Consider the following 21,590-nt stretch of genomic DNA (forward strand, 5'->3'; position numbering starts at 1 on the left):
GTCATCTATCCATTTTGTCTTCACAGAGAAATAGAAGGAGAAGAATACCAAATACACTTCCTATCTCCAGATTATTCAAATATAATTGTCCCTTTATCACCTCCTGATTTCTGGTCTTCACAGAATACTCTACGATTTTTCTCACTAGTGTTATACCAAAAGTTGTGAAGCCCCAGATACTGGGATTAATTTAACCAACATTATTATTCTAATAATTCTTAGAATTTAGAATTACAATTATCCTCTTTTCATATATGAATAAACTAACCTATGCCTTTGAAAATAAGCGCTTACATGAGAGTGAAAAGATAAGCCATAGATTTGGAGAATTTCCTTGCAAATCCAATATCTGGGAAAGGGATTTTATCACAAATATACAAATTAACTTACAATTGAATAACAAAATCACAAAATTTATTTTAAAATGGGCAGAGACCTGAATAGAAACCATATCCAAAAAACAAACATAAAAAGTGATCAACTTGATTTTCATTAGGTGTACTTATGTTTAATATTAAAAAAGTTCTACTAAACTATGAGAATGGGTAAAAATTACAAGGTAGACAATATCAGATGGTGATGAGGAAGTTGAAAAACAGGAACTTTAACTCCTTGCTGGTGGGAATGCTGCAATGGCACATAGAAGACTACAGTTAATAATTTATTGTACATTTCAGAATAGCTACAAGATAAGATTTGGAATGTTCGTAACACTAATAAATAATCAGTGACAGAGATGAAGGATATCCTACTTATCCAGATTTGATCACTGCACATAAAATGCTTTTATGAAAATATCACTTGTACCACCTAAATATTTTGAAATGTTGTGTATCTATATAAATCAAACATTAAAAAACATCAATGTCGTGGAATCCAGATAATTGCAGATTCCCATTAGATGGGATGTTCTGCATAATCTGTAAATAGATGGGATGTTCTGCATAATCTGTAAACTAATCAGAATCTGTGGGTTTGTAAAGGACTTTAGAAATCAACTAGGCTGCTTGTTTCTAAAGATAAGTCTCCCAAGTTTAAGTATTTTCCTAATGGTTGGCAATTTTGGACATAGAAGAAATGTTAATATTTGTGTCTGGTAAGTTTTCTTCTTCTCGTGTCATGAGAAGAGGTTTGCAGGGAGGAATCTGGGACCATCTTTCAAGTCTCAACTTCAATGTGATTACCTCAGTAAATATTTTCTGATACCCCGACTAAGAAAAGCATCATATCTGTCCTAGAAACTAAAAGTAGAATTCTAATCTTCTACCTGACCAGATGGACACTTCCTCTTCACCAAGGAGTTCCAGAGACACTTGAAAACCTACCTCAGGCCGTGTTAGAAATAGAGGATCAGAAATGCCACATTATACCCTCCTCACTTTGGAATTCAAGCACAACTAACCAGCATTTTTATTAAAACAGAGCTTAAGGCTCAGAAAACAGATTATTTGTAGCAGTAAGATATCAAATTCTAACCTTACTCAAGAATATCATCACATGACATAGAGCAGGCATTGAAAGGAATCAAAGGCTTTTACCCTAAACTATATTCCTTTGACATATTTTAAAATAGCCCGGCACAGTTATCTATTGTGAGAGAAATTTACATTCTGTAGAGAATCTCCTTCCCTTTCCAGGTCTTTTTCTTATACCGAGGAGATGAGCTGAGAGTCTAGCTTCTTTTAAAGGTCTTAGGAGAAAACATTTCCCATCTATTGCCTCTAAAAGTGGTCACATAAGAGACTTCATCTACATAGTAAGAATCTTGTTCTCCAAAACCCGTTATCTTAACCTAGAAACATTTTTCTACCGGTTTCAGGTCTTTAGAAAAAAGCTTAAATCTTTCAATCAATTGTCAATCAGAAAATATTTGAACTCACTATAAGTTGTAATCCCCGCCCCACACTGCCTCACTTCTAGCTGTTTTGTCTTTATGGACCAAATCAACATATATCTCGCATGTATTTGTTGGTGACTGTCTCTCTAGTACATTAAATATAAGCTGCCATCAAGCCACTTTGGGCACATGTTCTCAAGATCTTCTGGGGCTGTTCACAGTTCATGGTCCTCACATTTGCCTCAGAATAAATCTCTCTAAATATTTTGCAAGGTTGCTTTTTTATCAATAGTTCTAACAGAACCTACTCTGTGGCTTTTGTTAAAAGCATGATATTAATATAGTATTAGTAATATTAGTATTAGTTATAACACATGTTGGCAAATTCTTTTGAAGTTATACGTAGACTAACAATGGGATCAAGTGTAAATGTTTCAAAGTATTTATGCAAGTTATTTCAAAATTTATCTTCTGCAGATACTTCTATGAGATTCATTATATCAGCTAATTACTTGCTTTATGATTTTTGCATTTTATTGTAGATGATCACACCCTATATTTTCTTGGCCTTTATTGTAGAAAATTGTGTGAAACTAGTCAGGGCTACATTTGAAAGTCATTGTTGCAGTGGCTGCCAGAGTCAAAGTGTGTTTCCTCTGCAGCCACCAGACACTCAGATTACTCCAAAGACACCTTAATTTTGTTTCCTGCTTGGCTTTGGGCCTTAGTCTTGTCCTATCCAGACAGACTCTGTCTTTCATCTCCCCCAGGTCAGGCCAGAGCGACGTGGACCTGATGATTGTCAATGTGGTGGGAAGGATTGCACTGAACAGACACTCTCTGTCCTTCTGAGGGAGCCAAACTGCAGGCAGACATCACAGTCCTGACTCAGGACATGTCCTTCCAAGTATCCCTGCCCCTCCTGCAGGTGTGATGCTGATCCATGCGTCTTCCTCCCATTCCTGGGTAGAGGGTCTCCTTGTTCTTTCCCCCATCTTCTTCCAGCAGCCACTATGTCTTCCCACTGATGTCTTCAGCTTCCTCTTTTCTGCCCTTCCCAGTAGGATGAGACTGTTATTCCTGAAGGAAGAGAGAGGAGGTGGGAGATGAGGCTGTTATTCCTAAGAGAATGGACAGAGCTTTGGAGCTTTTCTTTCTTCTACCCCAGTTTCTATGAATTCCTCCAGTGCCAGTAACACAGAGATGTTAGTGGCTTTGCCCCTGCATGTTAATTCTTTGGTAATGTAGTGGTGGTGAGGGAGGTGGGTCTGGATGCATTTCAGCCACAGCTGCTGTTCCGCTTCCCCACACAGAACCATCTCTGGAGGAAGAGGGTGGAGATTTTTGTGATGTGTCCTCAATCCTGGGAGAAAAGTTTTCAATAGCAATAGGAATCTCTCAGTTGGATGTCCGCTGAGAATTTAAACAATAACTTCTCTATTATACTCAATTTTAAACAATCCAATAAATATGTCTAATTTAATTTTACATTAGCTTATATGACATTTGCTGGCCTCTCCCCCAGATAAGGTCGTATTCTCTTCCTGTTTGTTCCTTCAAGTCACTGACTTTCACAAGATGTAAGGTCTCTTGATTTTACTATAACATCAATAATCTGGTGTACTAAAGAAAATGTGCTAATTTGCAGCTTACTAAAGTTAGTTGTTTTAGTAAAAATAATATATTTTTATGGCATGCCTACATCTCCAGGCTGAGTAGAAGCTTTATTTGTAATACTCAGAAACTGCAAATAACACAAATATTAAGGAGCTTTCTAAATAAATACTGTGGGTGCATTCTTTAACTGGAATACTGTTCCTCATTAGAATCAACACATTCTTTATACACAACCAAATTACTGACTCACAAGTAATTATGCTGAGCAAGAAGCCACACAAATGAAATTGAAAATATAAGATTCCACTTTAACAAAATCTTGAAAAATAGATCTGAATTAACAAAGATGAGAGGTTGACTCAGTATGGTAAGAGGGAAATAATAGGGAGGCAGGAATGAGAGGAACACGGGGAGGCTTTTAACTGTAATCATCGTTATCTCGATTGTTATTTTGGATGCACAGGTGATCACATGAGAAATTACATTCTTTTTCTTCCTTTGGAGACAGGTTCTTGGTTTGTTATCCAGGCTGGAGCTCAGTGGTGATATCATAGCTCTCTGCAGCCTCAGACCCTGGGTCTCCAGCAATCCCTCTCCCTCTGCCCTATGTAGCTGGGACTACAGGTGTGCACCACCATGCTCGGCTTCAGTGCTTATTCAACTGCACACTTTAATTATGCAATATTTATTACACAGCAATAATGCCTCAATAAGGGCATTGTAAATAAGTGGATAGATGATTTGTTAAAGATTGATGGAAAGATAGATACCAACATGAGAAATGTATGACACTCAAGAAAATAAAACTGTAGGAAACTTGCTTTTCTTTATATTTGTTAGGTAATCACAACAGTGCACACACATCACACCATGTTCCCATTACAGAGAAAAAGTTCTGCAAACCTCACTAGCTGCGACCCCTGTGTGCTGGTCTTAGTTCAGGGAGAAGTCAGGTCCAGTGGTGAGAAGCACAGGTTCAGATAATCAGGCTCACTCTGACCAAATGTGAGCTCTGGGGACATTATAAAACCCACCTGTGCTTTTGCTGATAATTTTTCATCTTTAACATGGAAATAATATTGATACTACATACCATGGTTTCTCTGCATATGTAAAAATAAAAGATGATTGATGCTAACTTTAAAAATATGCAGTTTATGTAGATCTATTGTACCTCAATAAAACTGTTTTAAAATAAAAATTACAAAATTATAAGATTTTTAGGTTTTAAGGTTAAAGTTTATCACAAAACAAACTGACAATAAGAAACCAGAATTTCCAAATGCTATCAATGTCACAAATCTCCCCCAGGACACTCTCACATGCTCTGAGCCGCATTCTCTCCTCAGACCTCTCACCCCAGAACTTCCTATATAGTAGGAGACATGCAAATAGAGCCCTCCCTCTGCTGATGAAAACCAGCCCAGCCCTGACCCTGCATCTCTGGGAGAGGAGCCCCAGCCCTGGGATTTTCAGGTGTTTTCATTTGGTGATCAGGGCTGAACATAGAGGACTCACCATGGAGCCATGGCTGAGCTGGGTTTTTCTTGTTGCTATTTTAAAAGGTAATTCATGAAGAAATAGAAAAATTGAGTGTGAATGGATAAGAGTGAGATAAACAGTGGATATGTGTGGCAGTTTCTGACCAGGGTTTCTTTGTGTTTGCAGGTGTCCAGTGTGAAGTGCAGCTGGTGGAGTCTGGAGGAGGCTTGGTACAGCCTGGGGGATCCATGAGACTCTCCTGTGCAGCCTCTGGACAGGCTTCACCTTCAGTGACTACTACACCTTCAGTGACTACTACATGAGCTGGGTCCGCCAGGCTCCAGGGAAGGAGCTGGAGTGGGTCTCACGTATTAGTAGTGGTAGTGGTAGTAGCACATGGTACCCAGACTCTGTGAAGGGCCGATTCACCATCTCCAGAGACAACGCTGAGAACACACTGTATCTGCAAATGAACAGCCTGAGAGCCGAGGACACAGCTGTGTAGTACTGTGCCAGAGACACAGTGAGGGGAAGTCTGTGTGAGCCTCCCTGCAGAAATGTTCAGGGGAAATCAGCTAGCTGCAGGGGGCGCTCAGGAGCCACTGACTGGAGTCATCCCCAGAGGCAGGTGCAGATGGAGTCTATTTCCTGGCAGGATGTGGGACTTCATCTTCTTCTGACAGTTTCTCTAGTGAACCTCTCTAAGCTCAGAATTCTGTGCGTACTAATGTCATCTCTACGTATTTTTTTAAAGATCATTTTAATACGAGGACCTATTCTCACATGCACCAAATGCAGATTGACACAGAGATGAAAAGTTCTCAACCATGGTCACCAGCATCAGAGTCCTGAGGAAACTCAGAGGTGCCTGGTAAGTTTTCTGCAATCAGTCCTGGAACAGAAACCTCAGGGAGATTCCCTGACTAGAACAGTTTTTAGGAATTCTGATCGCAGCCAACAGAGAGGCTGGGCCAGGGCCATGTCATGTAGAACCTCACAGGTTTCACATCTGACCCTTCTCCTGACACTAAAGCCAATCAGCATCAGCACTGACCTGGTGCTCCTTTGGCTCCCAGTCCGTGTTCTGTCTTTAGAGTGTTCTCCCTTTTTTATTTGCTTTTCCTGCTTCCTGAAAAAGAAACAGATGGTCTCCGTAGTCTACATTCCAGGGCTCAAGGCATTTTCCTGGAGCTCAGGTGGGGCTCAGGCTGTGGCTCCTGCAGCCACGTGGGAGAGGCTGATGGGACTTCCTTCTCTCCCCATTTTCTCAGGATGCTCCACTGTGTTGTGTGTAGGCTCCTCTGGGAATGCAATGGGCAATTAATAGTGAAAAGGATAAACTTATTTGATCAAAATGGCATGTAGATGTGGAATTAACCCTGTTCCGTGCACAGTCAGAGTCATCTGTTCAGAAGTAGTGTTAGAAAGAGCTGGTGAAATTTATCAGAATCAAGATGGAGCCCCTTGTGTTAAAACCCTAATGAATGAAACTGGGTAAGGCCATGAAGGAGGGTTCTAACACACATATTCCTGATAGCAAGAATTATCATAAAGAGACTCTGCACAACCATAACCTTGCACAAAGGCTACCACAACATTAAAAGAATTACTTCTCCCAGTGTATCTGCCCAGGAACTGCCTGTCCCCTCTGTTATTGATCCTTCTAGCCCAGGACAATTGTCTTAAACAGCTGACGTTACCCTCCTCATTTTTCCTTTATTCTTTATCTTCCTATACCAACCTGAATGCACCCATACACATTTCAATTGCAATACACATCCTAGAATACATATTTTTATATTTTAGAGTCTCTCTCTGTCTGTTATTCAGGGTTGACAAGCTACAGATGGACATGCCACTTTTCCGTGAGATGTGGAGGATGACAGTTTTTGGAGATGTCTAGGAATATCCGGTGTCCAGAAGATCATCCATCAATAAGTGCAGGCTGGAGGTCCCAGAGAGAGGCGAAGCTGCTGAAACACCATGGAATTTCATTTTCTCCAGTTCTGCTCTGATGGAATCAGGCCCACCCATTTTGCTTGTCTTAAGTAAATTCACAGCACCACATATATTAGTGTTGGAGTAAATAACTACAAAGTCTACCCTAACCAAGTGTACCATAAAATTTACCATTATCCAGAGAGAAGAATCTTTAACATGAGATCTATGTTCATAATTTTTTTAAGGTGAAAAACTGATCACTATCCAATCAGGCAAATATGATTTTGCTAATGAGTTGTGGATGTTGCATGTATTTTTGGATGTCAACCCTTTTTCAGATGCGTGGCTTGCAATTATATTTTCCCATTCTGTAGGTTGGAATTCTTTCAACACTTTGTAGAATCTTTTTGTTTTGATGCAGTTCCACCTGTTTAATTCTGCTTTTGTTTTATGTGCCTTTAATGTGAAATATAGGAAATCATTGTTAATATTATTTTCTGGGTGGGGGAAATTTTACAATTGCAGGCCATATGTTTAAATATTTAGCCCATTCAGAGTGATTTTTGTGTTTGTTCTAACCTAAAATTCTTAATTCTTTGCATGTGTAGATCCAGTTTTTCTAACACATTCACAGGGAGAGACTTGGTTTATCTGTTTTATATTGTCGGTTCTCATGCTGAAAATCAGTTTGCCATTGATATATCCATTTATTTCTGAGCTCTTTCTACATGTTTATGCCAACTCCATCCTGTTTTTATTGTTCTACTTTTGTTATTACTTTTGAAATATGGGAGTAAGATGTCATCAAGTTTATTTTTGCCTTTTTACAGATACTATAGCAAAATATTTTTACCTTTCACTCTTCCATATTATAAAAATATGTCCTTAAATAATGACTTTTATTATATACAGGTTATATTCTTGTATTCCTACTTTTTAGAGGTTTTATTATGAAATCTTGAATTTTTTAAACGTTATTTTCTGTGTCTGGTGAGAAGTTAATTGATTCTTTTCCTTTATTCTCTTAATTTAGCACATGAAATTTATGGATTTGAAGGTGATGAATCATCAGTGCATCTCAAAAATAATTTTGAGCTTGTCACGGTGTATAATCCTTTTTAAGTCTTATACAACTTAGTTGACTATGAATTGGGAGTAGTTTATTTATATATACTAAGAACATTTGTCAGAAGTTTGATTTTCTTCTTTTGCCTTTGTCTATTACTGGTAATACAATGATTAGAGCCTCTTAGAAAGAGTTTAGAAGGTGGGCACCGCATGAATTTTTTAAAAAGTTAGAGAATGGTTGTCACTACTTTTTTAAATGCTGAGAGTCATTTTTTATCTAATATATAACCCATCATGAAGAATATTTATACTGTGCTTGGGAAGCATGCATATTATGCTGCTGTTGGTTGGAATGTTCTGTAGATGTCTATTAGGGCAGTTTGTTCAACAGCGGTTAAGTCCACAGATTTCCTAAGAATTTTTCTGTGGATGGTCTGTACATTATTGAGGGCGAGGTTTTGAAGTCTCCTCATTTTTTTATTGTTTTCTATTTCTCCTTTTATACATCTTAAAGTTTCATAAATGTAGTTATATTTCTATTTTTTCAAATACGTAAAAGAGAAATAAAAACTATTTGCTTAGTAATTTTAATGAGAAAATCACATAACAAGAAATTATATTTTCCAAATGCTGCCAACAACACTAAACTCCTCCAGGAGTCTCACATCTGCCCTGGGCTCTGCTCTCTCCTCAGGCATCCCACCTCAGCGTTTGCTACAGAGGAGGGGACATGAAAATAGGGCCCTCCCTCTCCTGATGAAAACCAGCCCAGCACTGACCCTATAGCTCTGGGAGAAGAGCCCCAGTCCAGAATTAACAGGAGTTTTGATTTGATGATCAGCTCTGAAAACACATGGCTCACCACAGAGTTAGGGCTGAGCTGGGTTTTCTTGTTGCTATTTTAAAAGGCAAATAATGGAGAACTAGAGATATTGAGTGTGAGTGGATGTGAGTGAAAATACAGTGATTATGTGTGGCAGTTTCTGACCAAAATGTCCCTATGTTTGTAGGTGTCTAGTGTGAGGTGCAGGTGGTGGAGTGTAGGGGAGAGGCAAGAGGCAGAAAAGTGCGCAGGAGGCCGGGTGAGGCTGTAGACACTGTCAGCCCACTGTGCCAATCTCACAACGAGTGCTGGAGAGGGTGGGAGTCTGATGGAGCTTCCTAACAACCCTGTGGTCCAAACTAATTCCATCAAGGCCATTGGTTCTTCCCGGAGCATAGCTGTCCATCAGGAATCCCCCATGTGCCCAGCAGCAGCCACGCATTAGCATCTTCACTGTGCACAGTCATTGTTTGGGAGGAGCTCCAGGATGTGTCTCTGTCAAAACCTGGGTGATGATGTCAGAGAGCTGTGCCGGGTGCCTGGTCCAGGTGCTCCCTGACGTTGGAGGTATAGGAGGTGCGTTCTCAGGGTGGGAACACCTTTTATGGAAATGTACGTAAGAAAACATGATTTTCCTTGGTTCTCTTAGATGATATGGAGAAGCACACACGCAGCCTGCAAACAATTGTAATTTCCTGCTTTACCCCAAGTTTGTGATTTCTTGTAAACTTTGGTTTCTGTCCAAGTACAGAGATATTGATTAAAGTGAGTTTGGTTCTTTCCACACACTAACCCTCACCTCCCCCAGATAAAGAGCACACTGTACTCACTCTTGAGTCTGAGGGAGGAGCTATTCCTGTACAACTAAGGCCTGCAGAGACCCCCGTGTACAGCTTTGCAGAGTCAGATGTTTCCTCATGTGAGGCGACCTCCACTGCCCATGATTGCTGCTCAGGTCTAATTGTGGATTCAGGATTACGACACCCTTTAGGCTATCACAGGTCAATCTTATTCTGAAAATCACCCTTATCATAGATAGAGGTAATAACCTAGTACCCATTCTTCTGTCAGCAGTTTGTCTTTCTTATTTCGTTGAAAGTTGGAAGAAAAAATGTGACCATGTATTTGTCTAATTCTAACTTCTGAATCTGCTATTTGTTCTCGGGGACCTACAAATTGCAAAACAGTGAGTTCTTCGTTTTCATCAAAATGTGCATATTTGTGAACTTCAACATGTTGTTCAGAACCTGTGCATGCCAACAACTGTGATTCTCGGTGCACTCCTGGCCTGGTGAAGCCCTCACAGATCCTGCCCCTCGCCTGTGCCATCTCTGCTTCTCCATTACAACCAGTGCTTCCTGCTGGAGCTGGATCCATCAGCCCCCCAGGGAAGGGACGGGAGTGAAACAGGTGCACAAGACATGAGGGAGTGCACAGTCCAACCCACTCCTCAAGAGTCCAGTCACCATCTCCAGATCCACATCCAAAAAACTGTTTTTCCTACAGCTGAGCTAACTGAGCAATGAGTACACACCATGAATTTTTACACAAAAGACACAGTAAGGGGAACACATTGTGAGCCCAGACACAAACCTCCCTGCAGGGGACTCAGGAGCAGCAGGAGACTCTCAGGACACCAGGGGGCGCTCAGGACACCCATTAAGGCAGGTGCAAGGGGAAAAGGTGCTGGAGATGGGGTTTTGCATCACCATCATATTTCACCACTGGACACCCGCCACTATGTTTATTCTCATGTACGTGATTCTTTGTATTATTAGAAAATGGCATTTATATAAATATATAACCAAATGTAGGTGCATCAAGTCGTCCTCTCCATCTTATGTGGACCTTTGCCATTAAGAATCTGAGTCCCTGTGTTTATTTGAGCTCCTCATAAATGATGGTCAATTATGTAGGATCTCTTTCTCTTCTTTCTCCCTTTTTCTCTCCTTCTCTCTCACTCACAAACTCACTCACACACACAGATTTCTAGAACTTCAATTACCTGATGTGTTGAAGACAATTGATTAAACTGCAGCTTTTCCAGTTTAGCTGCTATTCATATTGCTGCAAGAATAAGAACGTTGTGTTTCTCAGCTGTGTACTCCTCTAAGATGAGTAGTAGCTTTTTAAATAATACCCAGACACTGAAATCAATCCAAATATCAATCAACAGCTTAATCAGTAAACAAATTGTGGTAAATTCATTCACTTGAAAAACACCCAGTGTTACAATCAGGTACTGCTGGATACGCTCAACAGCAAGGGTACATTCACAAGTATGTATGATGAATAAAAGAAGGGCAAACAAATACAAGTCCATACATACTATTCCACTTTTATAAATTCTATAAAATGAATACTAAGGTAATGTTACATAAAGAAAACCAGTAGTTGACTCTGGATGTGGTGTGAGAAGGGAAGGTGGAGGAAGCAGGAGTTACAGGAAAACAAGAGGAAATTTTGAGGATGGTTGATTTTTTTTTTCTATATTGAGAAAAGTAATGGTTGTGTCACTATTTGTCAAACTGTACACGATACGGTGGCTATTATTTGCTACTTTCACCTCATTAAAATATTACAAATTTAAACGCATACAATTTGATAGAAAATGAATTAGAGATGAATAAAACATAAGAGAAATAAAAAGGAAAATCACAGAACAATGGCATAAGGACTTCACTCACCAAACTGAAGAAATTTTAAATTTCTCAACACAGAATTAAAGATTTAATTATATATATATGAAATCAGAGAATCTGGAATACACCTGTGAATCAACCCTACACCTATCTATGTTTTTAGGGAAACACTAGAATACAACTAAGTAATCTCATGATTTCATTACATAAAAGGGGTTAATCAACCACACCAGGCATGTCCAGTTCTATCCTGGAGTTGGTTCAGGGAACAGGTGCATCCTGTGGTTAGGAATCGTGGCACCAAGCTCGCAGCATCAGTTCTAGTCCAAACAATGCAAAGGCCAAGAGATCTCAACTAAAATATAGTGTGGATGTCACATCTGTGGGTGCCGCACACTCCCCCGTGTGACTATAGAAAGGTTAATTACCTCAGGAGGTGTCTGCGGAGATTAGTGCTGATCTCTCATGAATGTCCAAAATGGCTCAATAGAGCAAGAAAGGAGACTGGCTCAGGGTTTCTATAGTGGTTTGGTGGTGGAGGCAGAGTGAGGGTTCTCACTCAGGAAAGGAGTCTGTGGGGCTTGAACCTCAAAATGGTATCAAATGGGCGAGTTCCTGCGATTCCTAACTAGAGTACTCACCTCGTGTGGGAAAGAAAGAAGAAGATGGAGGAAGCGGCCTTAAGTAATCAGCAGTCAGACTCAAAATAATAGTCTGATGACTTATTCTATACGGCAACTATAAAAATCATGAACAAAAAAAGATCAGTGTCTAATATGGGTCGACAACAACCAGGTCTACAAAAATGAGAAGACTGCTTATAAGAATAAGCAATTAGTAATGAAAAGAATGAGGAAAATCAGGAGAAAAGGGTGAAAGGCACGGGGCAGGGAATTACACAAGGGTCCTTGTTCCCTTGTGTGGAGACTTTTCACTATCTAAAATCATCTGCTTATTCTGAATGTCTTAGGTCTGCTCCAAAACATCAGAAGCACCAGAGGATTCCAGAGAATATTTAGTTTAATATGTTCTATTTGAGGTGCCTTACAATTGTGTAACATTCTTAGTTATTATTATTATATAATTAGAGATAGGCTCTCACTCTGTTGCACAGGTTGGAGTGCAGTGGCACAATCAAGCTCACTGTAACATTGAAATCCTGGCTCACAAAATCCTTCTGTTTCAGCTTTCTGAGTAGCTAGGACTAGAGGGCTGCACCACCACACCCAGCTGATTTTTTTAAAAAAATTCTTTCATAGAAATGGGGTCTCCCTATGTTGCTCAGGCTGGTCTCGATCTCCTGGTCTCATGTGATTCCCCTGATTTTTCTTCTCAAAGTGGTGGAATTATAGGCATGAGCCACCACATCTGGTTGATCTGATTCTTTAATTGCAAAATATCACACAATAATTGATTCCCTGAATTTTTTTCTGCAGTGTTTTGGCCAATAGTGCCTGATAATATTTATTCCAATAGGTTTCAACAGCATAATTTTTTTCCTGATGTTTCTTCCAGCATATATAATGCCATGATTGAAGATTACAAAACCCTGGTAAAAGATGACATAAAAAGGCAACCTTAAACTTTTGGTGATTGGAGTGAGTATAATACAAAAATTATTTTCAATATTGTGTAACACATGCATGCAATAGGATGGAGGTGAGCAAAGAGGGTAATATTTTTGAATGTATAAATCCTACAGATTCCAAGTCATAGGATAGTAACTGATGTGTCCTGAGGGAGGGACCATAATGCCATAGTGCTAGTGGGATAACTCTTGACCAAGAGAGTCTTCATATTTCATTAGAAGTTTTATATTTTTTATTTAAAGATGTCATTTTTCAACATACCGATTTTGCTAATCTAGATTAAATAGATGGGAACACACTCTTAGTATCCAGCCATGTCTCCTGTCTACCACATTATTAACCACACAGTAACTGACATCACTTGGGGCTTATTCTAATCATCCAATTAATTACTGATGTACTTCAATGCCTCTGGATTATCATGTGTGACTACTTTAGCAGAGAGTGAAGAAAGACAACCTAGGCTGACCAAACAATGAGGAAAATCACAACCTAATGCAACAAGAAGCCTGGATGTGAGTGACTCCAGGATCGAAAGATTTGACAGCTCATGTGCCCAGGCAGTTTCTTTTCTCAATTTTCCACACTGATACATCCAGAAAGTCAGCTTTACTCCCCAGGTGACTCCCATCATGCAGTGACATGGTGACAATATTCCCATGGTCACATACATGTATTAAATATTGGTTGGAAAAGGGGCAGAGATAGTTCTGCAATTCTCCTCTGAAGGACCAGGAACAACTCAACAGACCACCTCCCCTGCCCCCATAACTAGAACTGCACCCCATGCCCACATGGACACTCATCCCTGATGGGGATAATAAGACTCCATTGATGAGGCCGACCATTTTATCACATAAATTGCTAAAGACTGATAGAAAGGTTTCAAAAACTAATTGAAGTCCATCCTTCTATGCCCACCAGAGACTACAGATCCTCCAATGGTACCTTCTTTGTCTTTTCTGCTTGACTTTGTCTCTTCCCCTTGTTCCATCCTCCAGAGAATCTCCTTCAGCTCCCTCAGGTGCATTCCTGTGTTTTATTTACTGACAAATTCTGACTTAGACTAAAGGGTCCATATTCCTAGGTCCATATTCCTTGGTCCATATTCCTAGGAAGGCATTGTGACCCGGAGTCTGGGTGTGACCTTCTAAGTGTTCCTGACCCTCCTCCAGAGGAGATGCTGGTCTGCATGTTCTTGCCCCTTCCCCTGGGGTAGAGTCCTCCTGTTTTCCACACATGTTCCGTCCCACAGCTCCAGTGTTCTCCATCGGTGTCATCACCTTTCAGTTCTGCTGCCCTGCCCTGCAGACTAAGGCTGGGATTCCATAAGAAAAAGAGGGGAGCTTCTTCTCAATAGATCTTTGGTGGCGACCTCTGTTCCCATCTCAATTCCTGTGGGGTTGAACCAATGGCCCTAGCATTCTGGTTTCAGTGGCTTGCTTTTGCAGAATAAATTCTTAGTTCTGTAGTGGAAATAAGGGCATTGGGTCTGAATACATTTTAGAAGTGTGGGCTCTTCTTTTCTCCCAGACAGACACTTCGAGAAAGGAAGATTTTTGTGACTGACCCCTTTCTTGGGGAAAGGATTTCAAGAGGATAGGTTAGCTTTTCAGTATGTGGTCCCTTAAAATTTCACACTACAAAACACTTACCACACTATATTTCAAGCAATCCAATACATATTTTTATTTTTTTATTGGAATAGCCTATATTCCTATATATACTCTGCCTTAGATAATTTCATACCCTGGCTTTGTTACTTTCTACAAGAACTTGCTTCTTCCTAAACTTCAGATTTATTGTTTTTTTTGAAACTGTACTTATCAGAAGTATTAAAGAAAATTTGCAAAATTCCATCTTCCATGTTTATCTGTTACTGTTGATGCAGTTTTAAAAATTATGAAAAATATGTTCATTTTGTAAGTACATTTCCAAGCTTAATAGCAGATTTTTAAGACCCAGAATAATACAAAATTCAAATGTTGTTCAGCTGCTTAATAAAAAACAAATTATGATAAATTTTGTTTGCTAGAATACTACCCAGCATTTATAATAAGTGAATGTCTGATATACACAACTACAAGGTAAAATATCTAATTATTTGTGCTAACTAAAATAAGCCAAACAAATAAGAATATATACTATGTTAGTTCATTTTTATGAATTACGATAAAATGAATCTGCAGCAATATAAAGATTAGTAGTTGCCAGGGAAATGGTAGAAGAAAGAAAGGGAAAAGAGGAAGAATATAGAAGAACAAAAGGAAATGCTGAGAATTCTCTTGTCCACCTTGATAACGATGGCGGTTACATCATGTTTATCAACTGTAGACTTTAAATACGTGAAAGTTTATTATCTCCAAATGGAAACTTACAAAATTTCTTACAAGCAACAAATGGAAGCTTAGACAAGGAAAGAGTGACAGAAACACAGAAAAAATGTATATTAAATTTCAGAAATACTTAAGAATTTCTCTACCTGAACCGTAGTTCTCACCATATTTTAGGTGAATGCTAGAATGCAGCAAAATCACACATGTTCTCAATACAGGAAATGGGTTCCACAAACCACACTAGGCACGTCCAGCTCTGTCCTGGGGTTGGTTTAGGGAGTAATTGGGGCAGTGATGAGGAGCACAGGCCCAGGTACCAGGACTTACCCATCCCAGACATGAGCTCTTAGACACACACTTAGCAACTGTATATGGAGAAACCATTGGCTCTGACAAAACATAATTTACACAAATGTGTACAAATAAAATAGGGTGATCATTTCATAGTGTTTATCACAGTATAATTTTATAATAAGACAGCATATTTCCCAAATACCATCATTGTCACCAAACTCTTGCAAGGCACAATCATCTTGTATGGGCCTGTCCTCTCCTCAGGCGTCCCACCCCAGAGCTTGCTATATAGTAGGAGACATGCAAATAGGGTCCTCCCTCTACTGATGAAAACCAGCCCAGCCCTGACTCTGCAGCTCTGGGAGAGGAGCCCCAGCCCTGGGATTCCCAGGAGTTTCCACTTGGTGATCAGCACTGAACACAGACCACCAACCATGGAGTTTGGGCTGAGCTGGGTTTTCCTTGTTGCTATTTTAAAAGGTAATTCATGGAGAAGTAGAGACACTGAGTGTGAGCGGACATGAGTGAGAGAAACAGTGGATATGTGTGGCAGTTTCTGACCTTGGTGTCTCCGTGTTTGCAGGTGTCCAGTGTGAGGTGCAGCTGGTGGAGTCTGGGGGAGGCTTGGTACAGCCAGGGGGGTCCCTGAGACTCTCCTGTGCAGCCTCTGGATTCACATTCAGTGACTACTACATGAGCTGGGTCCACCAGCCTCCAGGGAAGGGGCTGGAGTGGGTAGGTTTAATTAGAAACAAAGCTAATGGTGGGACAACAGAATACGCCGCGTCTGTGAAAGGCAGATTCACCATCTCAAGAGATGATTCCAAAAGCATCGCCTATCTGCAAATGAACAGCCTGAAAACCGAGGACACGGCTGTGTACTACTGTACTAGAGACACAGTGAGTGAAGGTCAGTGTGAGCCCAGACACAAACCTCCCTGCAGGGGCGCCCGGATCCACCAGGGGGCGCTCGGGACCCACTGAGGACGGGACAGGTCCCAGGAGCAGGTGCTGGGGGAGGTTTCCTTTCTCATCAGCTGGAGAAGTCAGGTTTGTGTTTGCAGGACTCTGGAGCATTCTAGGCTGTGACGTTTTATTACTTGTGTTTATTCTTAATTTATTATCATTGGTATTTAAATTTTAGTAATTTAAAAATTATATATATATTTACAGTTTAATGAAATAAACATTCCTATTTGCATCGATTCTTCCAGAGTTTTATTAACATTTGTTGACATCAGCAGCTACAAAGCTATAGGGACATAAATTTATAACCATAGAACGATGTATAGGCCAGGCGCGGTGGCTCACGCATGTAATCCCAGCACCTTGGAAGCCCTAGGTGGGCTGTACACTTGAGGCCAGGAGTTCGAGACCAGCCTGGGCAAAATAGTGAAACTCCATCTCTACTAAAAACGCAAAAATCAGCTGTGCGTATTGGCGCGTGCCTTTAATCCCAGCTACTCGGTAGGCTGAAGCAGGAGAATCACTTGAACACAGAAGGCAGAGATTGCAGTGAGCTAAATGGCGCCACTGCACTCCAGCCTGGGCAGCAGACCAAGATTTGATCTCAAAAACAACAACAAAAAAAAAAAAAGAAAAAATATATAAATACATAGACATACGCATATATGTGTAGGAATTCATAGTAAACATTACAATAAAGTAATTCTAAAAATATGTCCTAAAGAATCAAACTTAATGATGAGCTAAAGGTAAATTATTTGAGTATTTCACAATTGATTTTGGTTATTTTTAATTCTTTACATCAAGTGATTTATATTTGTTCATTTAACCACTGTTAAATAATGGTTATTTCAAATGTGGTTGTCACAATAAATAATAAGAATTTGAAGTGATAAATGATAATTATCTTAATCATTTCTTAATTATCTTAGTTATTCCATATGGTATTCACAAATCATAGCATTGCTTCTTACCTTGTAAATATAAACAACCGTAATTTGTGAATTTAAAATAAAATTTTTTATTTTAATTTTTTAAAATGTATCCCAGATCATTATCTTTTTCTTCAGTTCCAGCTCTCATCTGATCGTCTCAAGGGCCCATCCGCACCCCTGTCTCCCAAAGGCTTCTGGGAGTGGCTGCGGGATGGGCAGAAGCAGGCACCCTGTGTGAGTCCACACGACCTGGAGCCTCCCTCTCCTTGGATTAGGCCATCACCTCGGGATCACAGGGCTCTTCATTATACTCACCCCACCATTGTACCAAACAAGCAACATCACACTTCAATTCATCACGCTTTGCTTTAATTTTCTAAAACATCGTGAAGGTGATAATGTTAACAGTAAATGTATCACTAACAAATAAGATAAGCCCTTTTCCATGGGACAGGGTTTCTTACAAGGACTTGACAGGTATTATGTATTTTCCATTTCTTTATAGATGAGATACTAATATCTTCATATTGGAGACAATTCCTTTAAGTCATTTCTTAAAATTAATTTTTCCTAGGACTCCAAACAAATCCATGATATAGTTGAAAATTTCAGGTGTAAGAGCTGGGCCAACATTGAGAATATATTAACATTTATAACATGTGCTTGCAAATATTGTTATTTTTCTGTTGGCTGTCCCCAGTTATGGTTTGACACAAAATGTTAGTAATTTATCCTAATAAAACAGTTTACAATATTGTATCAAGTTTGTTAACTTTGTATAACTAATAATGTAAAATGTTCAACATATTTTAGCCATGTTTTACTTATTTGTGAAATGTGTGCTTATTAATTTTTCATTTTAAGAAGTCACCTTTATCTGTCTTATTTCTGGGGTTTTATTCTAGTAGATATAACTAAATGTCTTTAAATAATTATTGTAATAATCACATTTACATTTTCTATTTGAATTTTCACATACATGTTATTAAGATTTTAATTTCAATAAAAATATTTTCCTACAATTGTCTATTTCCTGTTTTTATGAGATAAAATTAACATATACAAAAATGCATAGATCTTCAATGTACAGTTTGAAGATTTCTGGCAAATATGCACGTTTGTCTCCAGCACCTAAGTTAGGGTGAAGAGCAAGTCCATCTCCACAACAAATGTCCTCTCAGTGCTTCCAGTCAGCTCTCACGTAAGGATTTTTTTTTTTATTTCAACTTTTAATTTAGATACAGAGGGGACATGTGTGGACGTTGTCACATGGGATTATTGAGTGAGGCTGAGGTTTGGAATCCAGATTCCATCACCCCCTCCCTCCACTCTCCGGCAGTCCACAGTGTCTATTGTTCTTCTATTTATGTCCATGTGTGCTCAATGCTGAGCTTCCACATAGGAGAATATGTGGTATTCAGTTTTCTGTTCCTGCATTAATTTGTTTATGATTAAAACCGACAGCTCCATTAATTTTGCCATAAGGGACATGATTTCATTCTTTTTCATGGCTGTGTAGTATTATATAGTGTAGATGTACCACATTTTGTATATTCAGTCTACCGATGATGTGCATCTGCGTTGAACCATGTCTTTGCCACTGTTAATAGCACAGCAATGAATATGCCTGTGTAGGTGTCTCTTTGGTAGAATTATTTGCTTACTTTTTAATGTACACCCAGTAGTGTAATTGCTGGGTAAAATGATATGTCTGTTTTAAGTTCTTTGAGAAATCTCCAGTCTGCTTTCCAAAGTGGCAAGACTAATTTATATTCTCATCCACAGTGTATGAGTGTTCTCTTTTCTCCAAAGTCCCACGAGCATCCGATGTTTTTTGACTTTTTCGTGATACCATTCTAAGTGGTGTGTTGCTGCTCACCTACAATCATCTCATATTGACGAAAACAAGCAATGAGGAAAGGACTCTCTGTTCAATAAATGATGCTGGGACAACTGGCTAGCCAGGTGATGAAGATTGAAGCTGGCCCTGTACTGTCAACATATATAAAATTAACTCAAAATTGATTAAAGCTAAGACCTCAAACCATAAAACTCCTTGAAGACAACCTTGAAAACACTCTTATAGACACGAGTTTTGACAAAAAATTTTTGGCTAAGTATCCAAGGCAAATTGCAACAAAAAGAAAAATAGACAAGTGGGACCTAATTAATTAAGGAGTTTCTGTACAGTAAGACAAACAAACAGACAAACAAACAAAACTATCAGCAGTGTAAGCAGACAAGCTACAGAATGTGAGAAGATATTCACAAGCATTGCATCCCACAAAGCCCTAGTATCCAGAGTCTATGGAGAACTCAAACAAATCAGAAAGCAAACAACAAATAACTCCTTTAAAAAATGGGCTGATATGGTTTGGCTATGTCCCCACCCAAATTTCAACTTGAATTGTATCTCCCAGAATTCCCACGTGTTTTGAGAGGGACCCAGGGGGAGGTAATTGAATCACGGGGGCTGGTATTTCCTGTGCTATTCTCTTGATAGTGAATGTCTCAACGAGATCTCATGGGTTTATCAGGGGTTTCCACTTGCGCTTCTTCCTCATTTTCTCTTGCCACCCACCAGGTAAGGAGTGCCTTTTTCCTCCCACCATGTTTCTGAGGCCTCCCAAGCCATGTGGAACTGTAAGTCCAATTAAACCTCTTTTTCTTCTCAGTTTTGGGTATGTCTCTATCAGCAGTTTGAAAATGGACTAATACATAGGCAGATGACACAGACACTTCTCAAAAGAATACATACAAGTGCCCAGCAAATATATTGTAAAAATGTTAAACATCACTAATCATCAGAGAAATGCAAATAGAAAAATGCTCTCATTTCTGTCACTATAGGAGGTCCCTTTTTCTTGTTTTGAACTTCATATACATGGAATAAAACACTATAGATCATTTTTGTAAGGGGCAACTTTTACTATTTGTGGGGTTCATTCATGTAATAGCATCCATCAAGGTTTTGTCATCATATGTATAAATATGTATGTACTCATACACATACAGATATTTCATACCTAAATCAATTACATTAATAAATGACAGATTATTAAATAAATAAATCAGTTTATGAAATAAATAAGTGACAATATGTATATCTATTTTCCTGTTGATGGGATTTAAATTTGTTTCCAAAATAAACACCATAAACAAAACTATTATATTTGTACAAGTTATTCTGTTTATATTCACACATTTTATTGATAAAATATGTAGAAATATAATTATGCATTATAACTTTTCAGCTTTATGGAGCTATCACCGACAAATAAAATTGTATATATTTAGGGTACACCACTTGATGTATTGATGTACCTGGGGAGACACTCATCACAATCAAGGTAAGTGGCATGTCCATCATCTCAGAGAGTTATCATTTTATGCCTTTCATTTACTCGTGTATGTGTGTGTGTGTGTGTGTGTGTGTGTGTGATAAAAACACCTAATATCTACTCTTCTGGCAAAAGATACTTTTACAATCCAATATTCATTAGTATAGTCACATTGCTGTACATTTGATCTCCAGAACTATTTCAACCTGTGTTTTAGTCCATTCTCACCCTAATGTAAGGAACTACCTGAAACTGGGAAATTTATGAAGAAAAGTGGTTTAGTTGACTCACGGTTCTGCAGTCTTAATAGGAAGCGTTACTGGGAGGCATCAGGAAACTTACAGACATCATGGAAAGTGAAGGGGAAGCAAGGACCTTCTTCACATGCTGGCAGGGGAAAGAGACAGAAAAAGTAAGGAGAGATGAGCCACACTTTTAAACCATGAGATCTTGTGAGATCTTGTGAGAATCGCAAAGGGGAAGGTCGCCCCCATTATTCAATAACTCCCTGTAAGACCCCTCCCACAACACTTGGGGATTAAAATTTAACATGAGATTTGGGTAAAATGCAGAGACAAACCATGGTCCATGACAAATCTCATGTCCTGGTCCATGACAAATCTCATGTCCTTCTCACATTGCAAAATGTATTTATCCCTTCTCAACGGTCTCCCAGTCTTAACTCATTTCAGCATAATCATAAAAATCTATAGTCTAAA

General features: G+C 39.1%; 1 gene segment (V, D, J or C); it reads left to right on the forward strand.

Moving 5' to 3' along the window:
* The first annotated feature begins 16,063 nt into the window (after window positions 1-16,063).
* Window positions 16,064-16,613, forward strand: LOC129052776 (immunoglobulin heavy variable 3-49-like). The segment is given in 2 exon segments: window positions 16,064-16,109; window positions 16,213-16,613. Coding segments are annotated over 2 exon segments (447 nt in total).
* Window positions 16,614-21,590: the final 4,977 nt, after the last annotated feature.

This window comes from Pongo abelii, chromosome 23, assembly GCF_028885655.2.
Source record: "Pongo abelii isolate AG06213 chromosome 23, NHGRI_mPonAbe1-v2.0_pri, whole genome shotgun sequence".
Taxonomy (NCBI): domain Eukaryota; kingdom Metazoa; phylum Chordata; class Mammalia; order Primates; family Hominidae; genus Pongo; species Pongo abelii.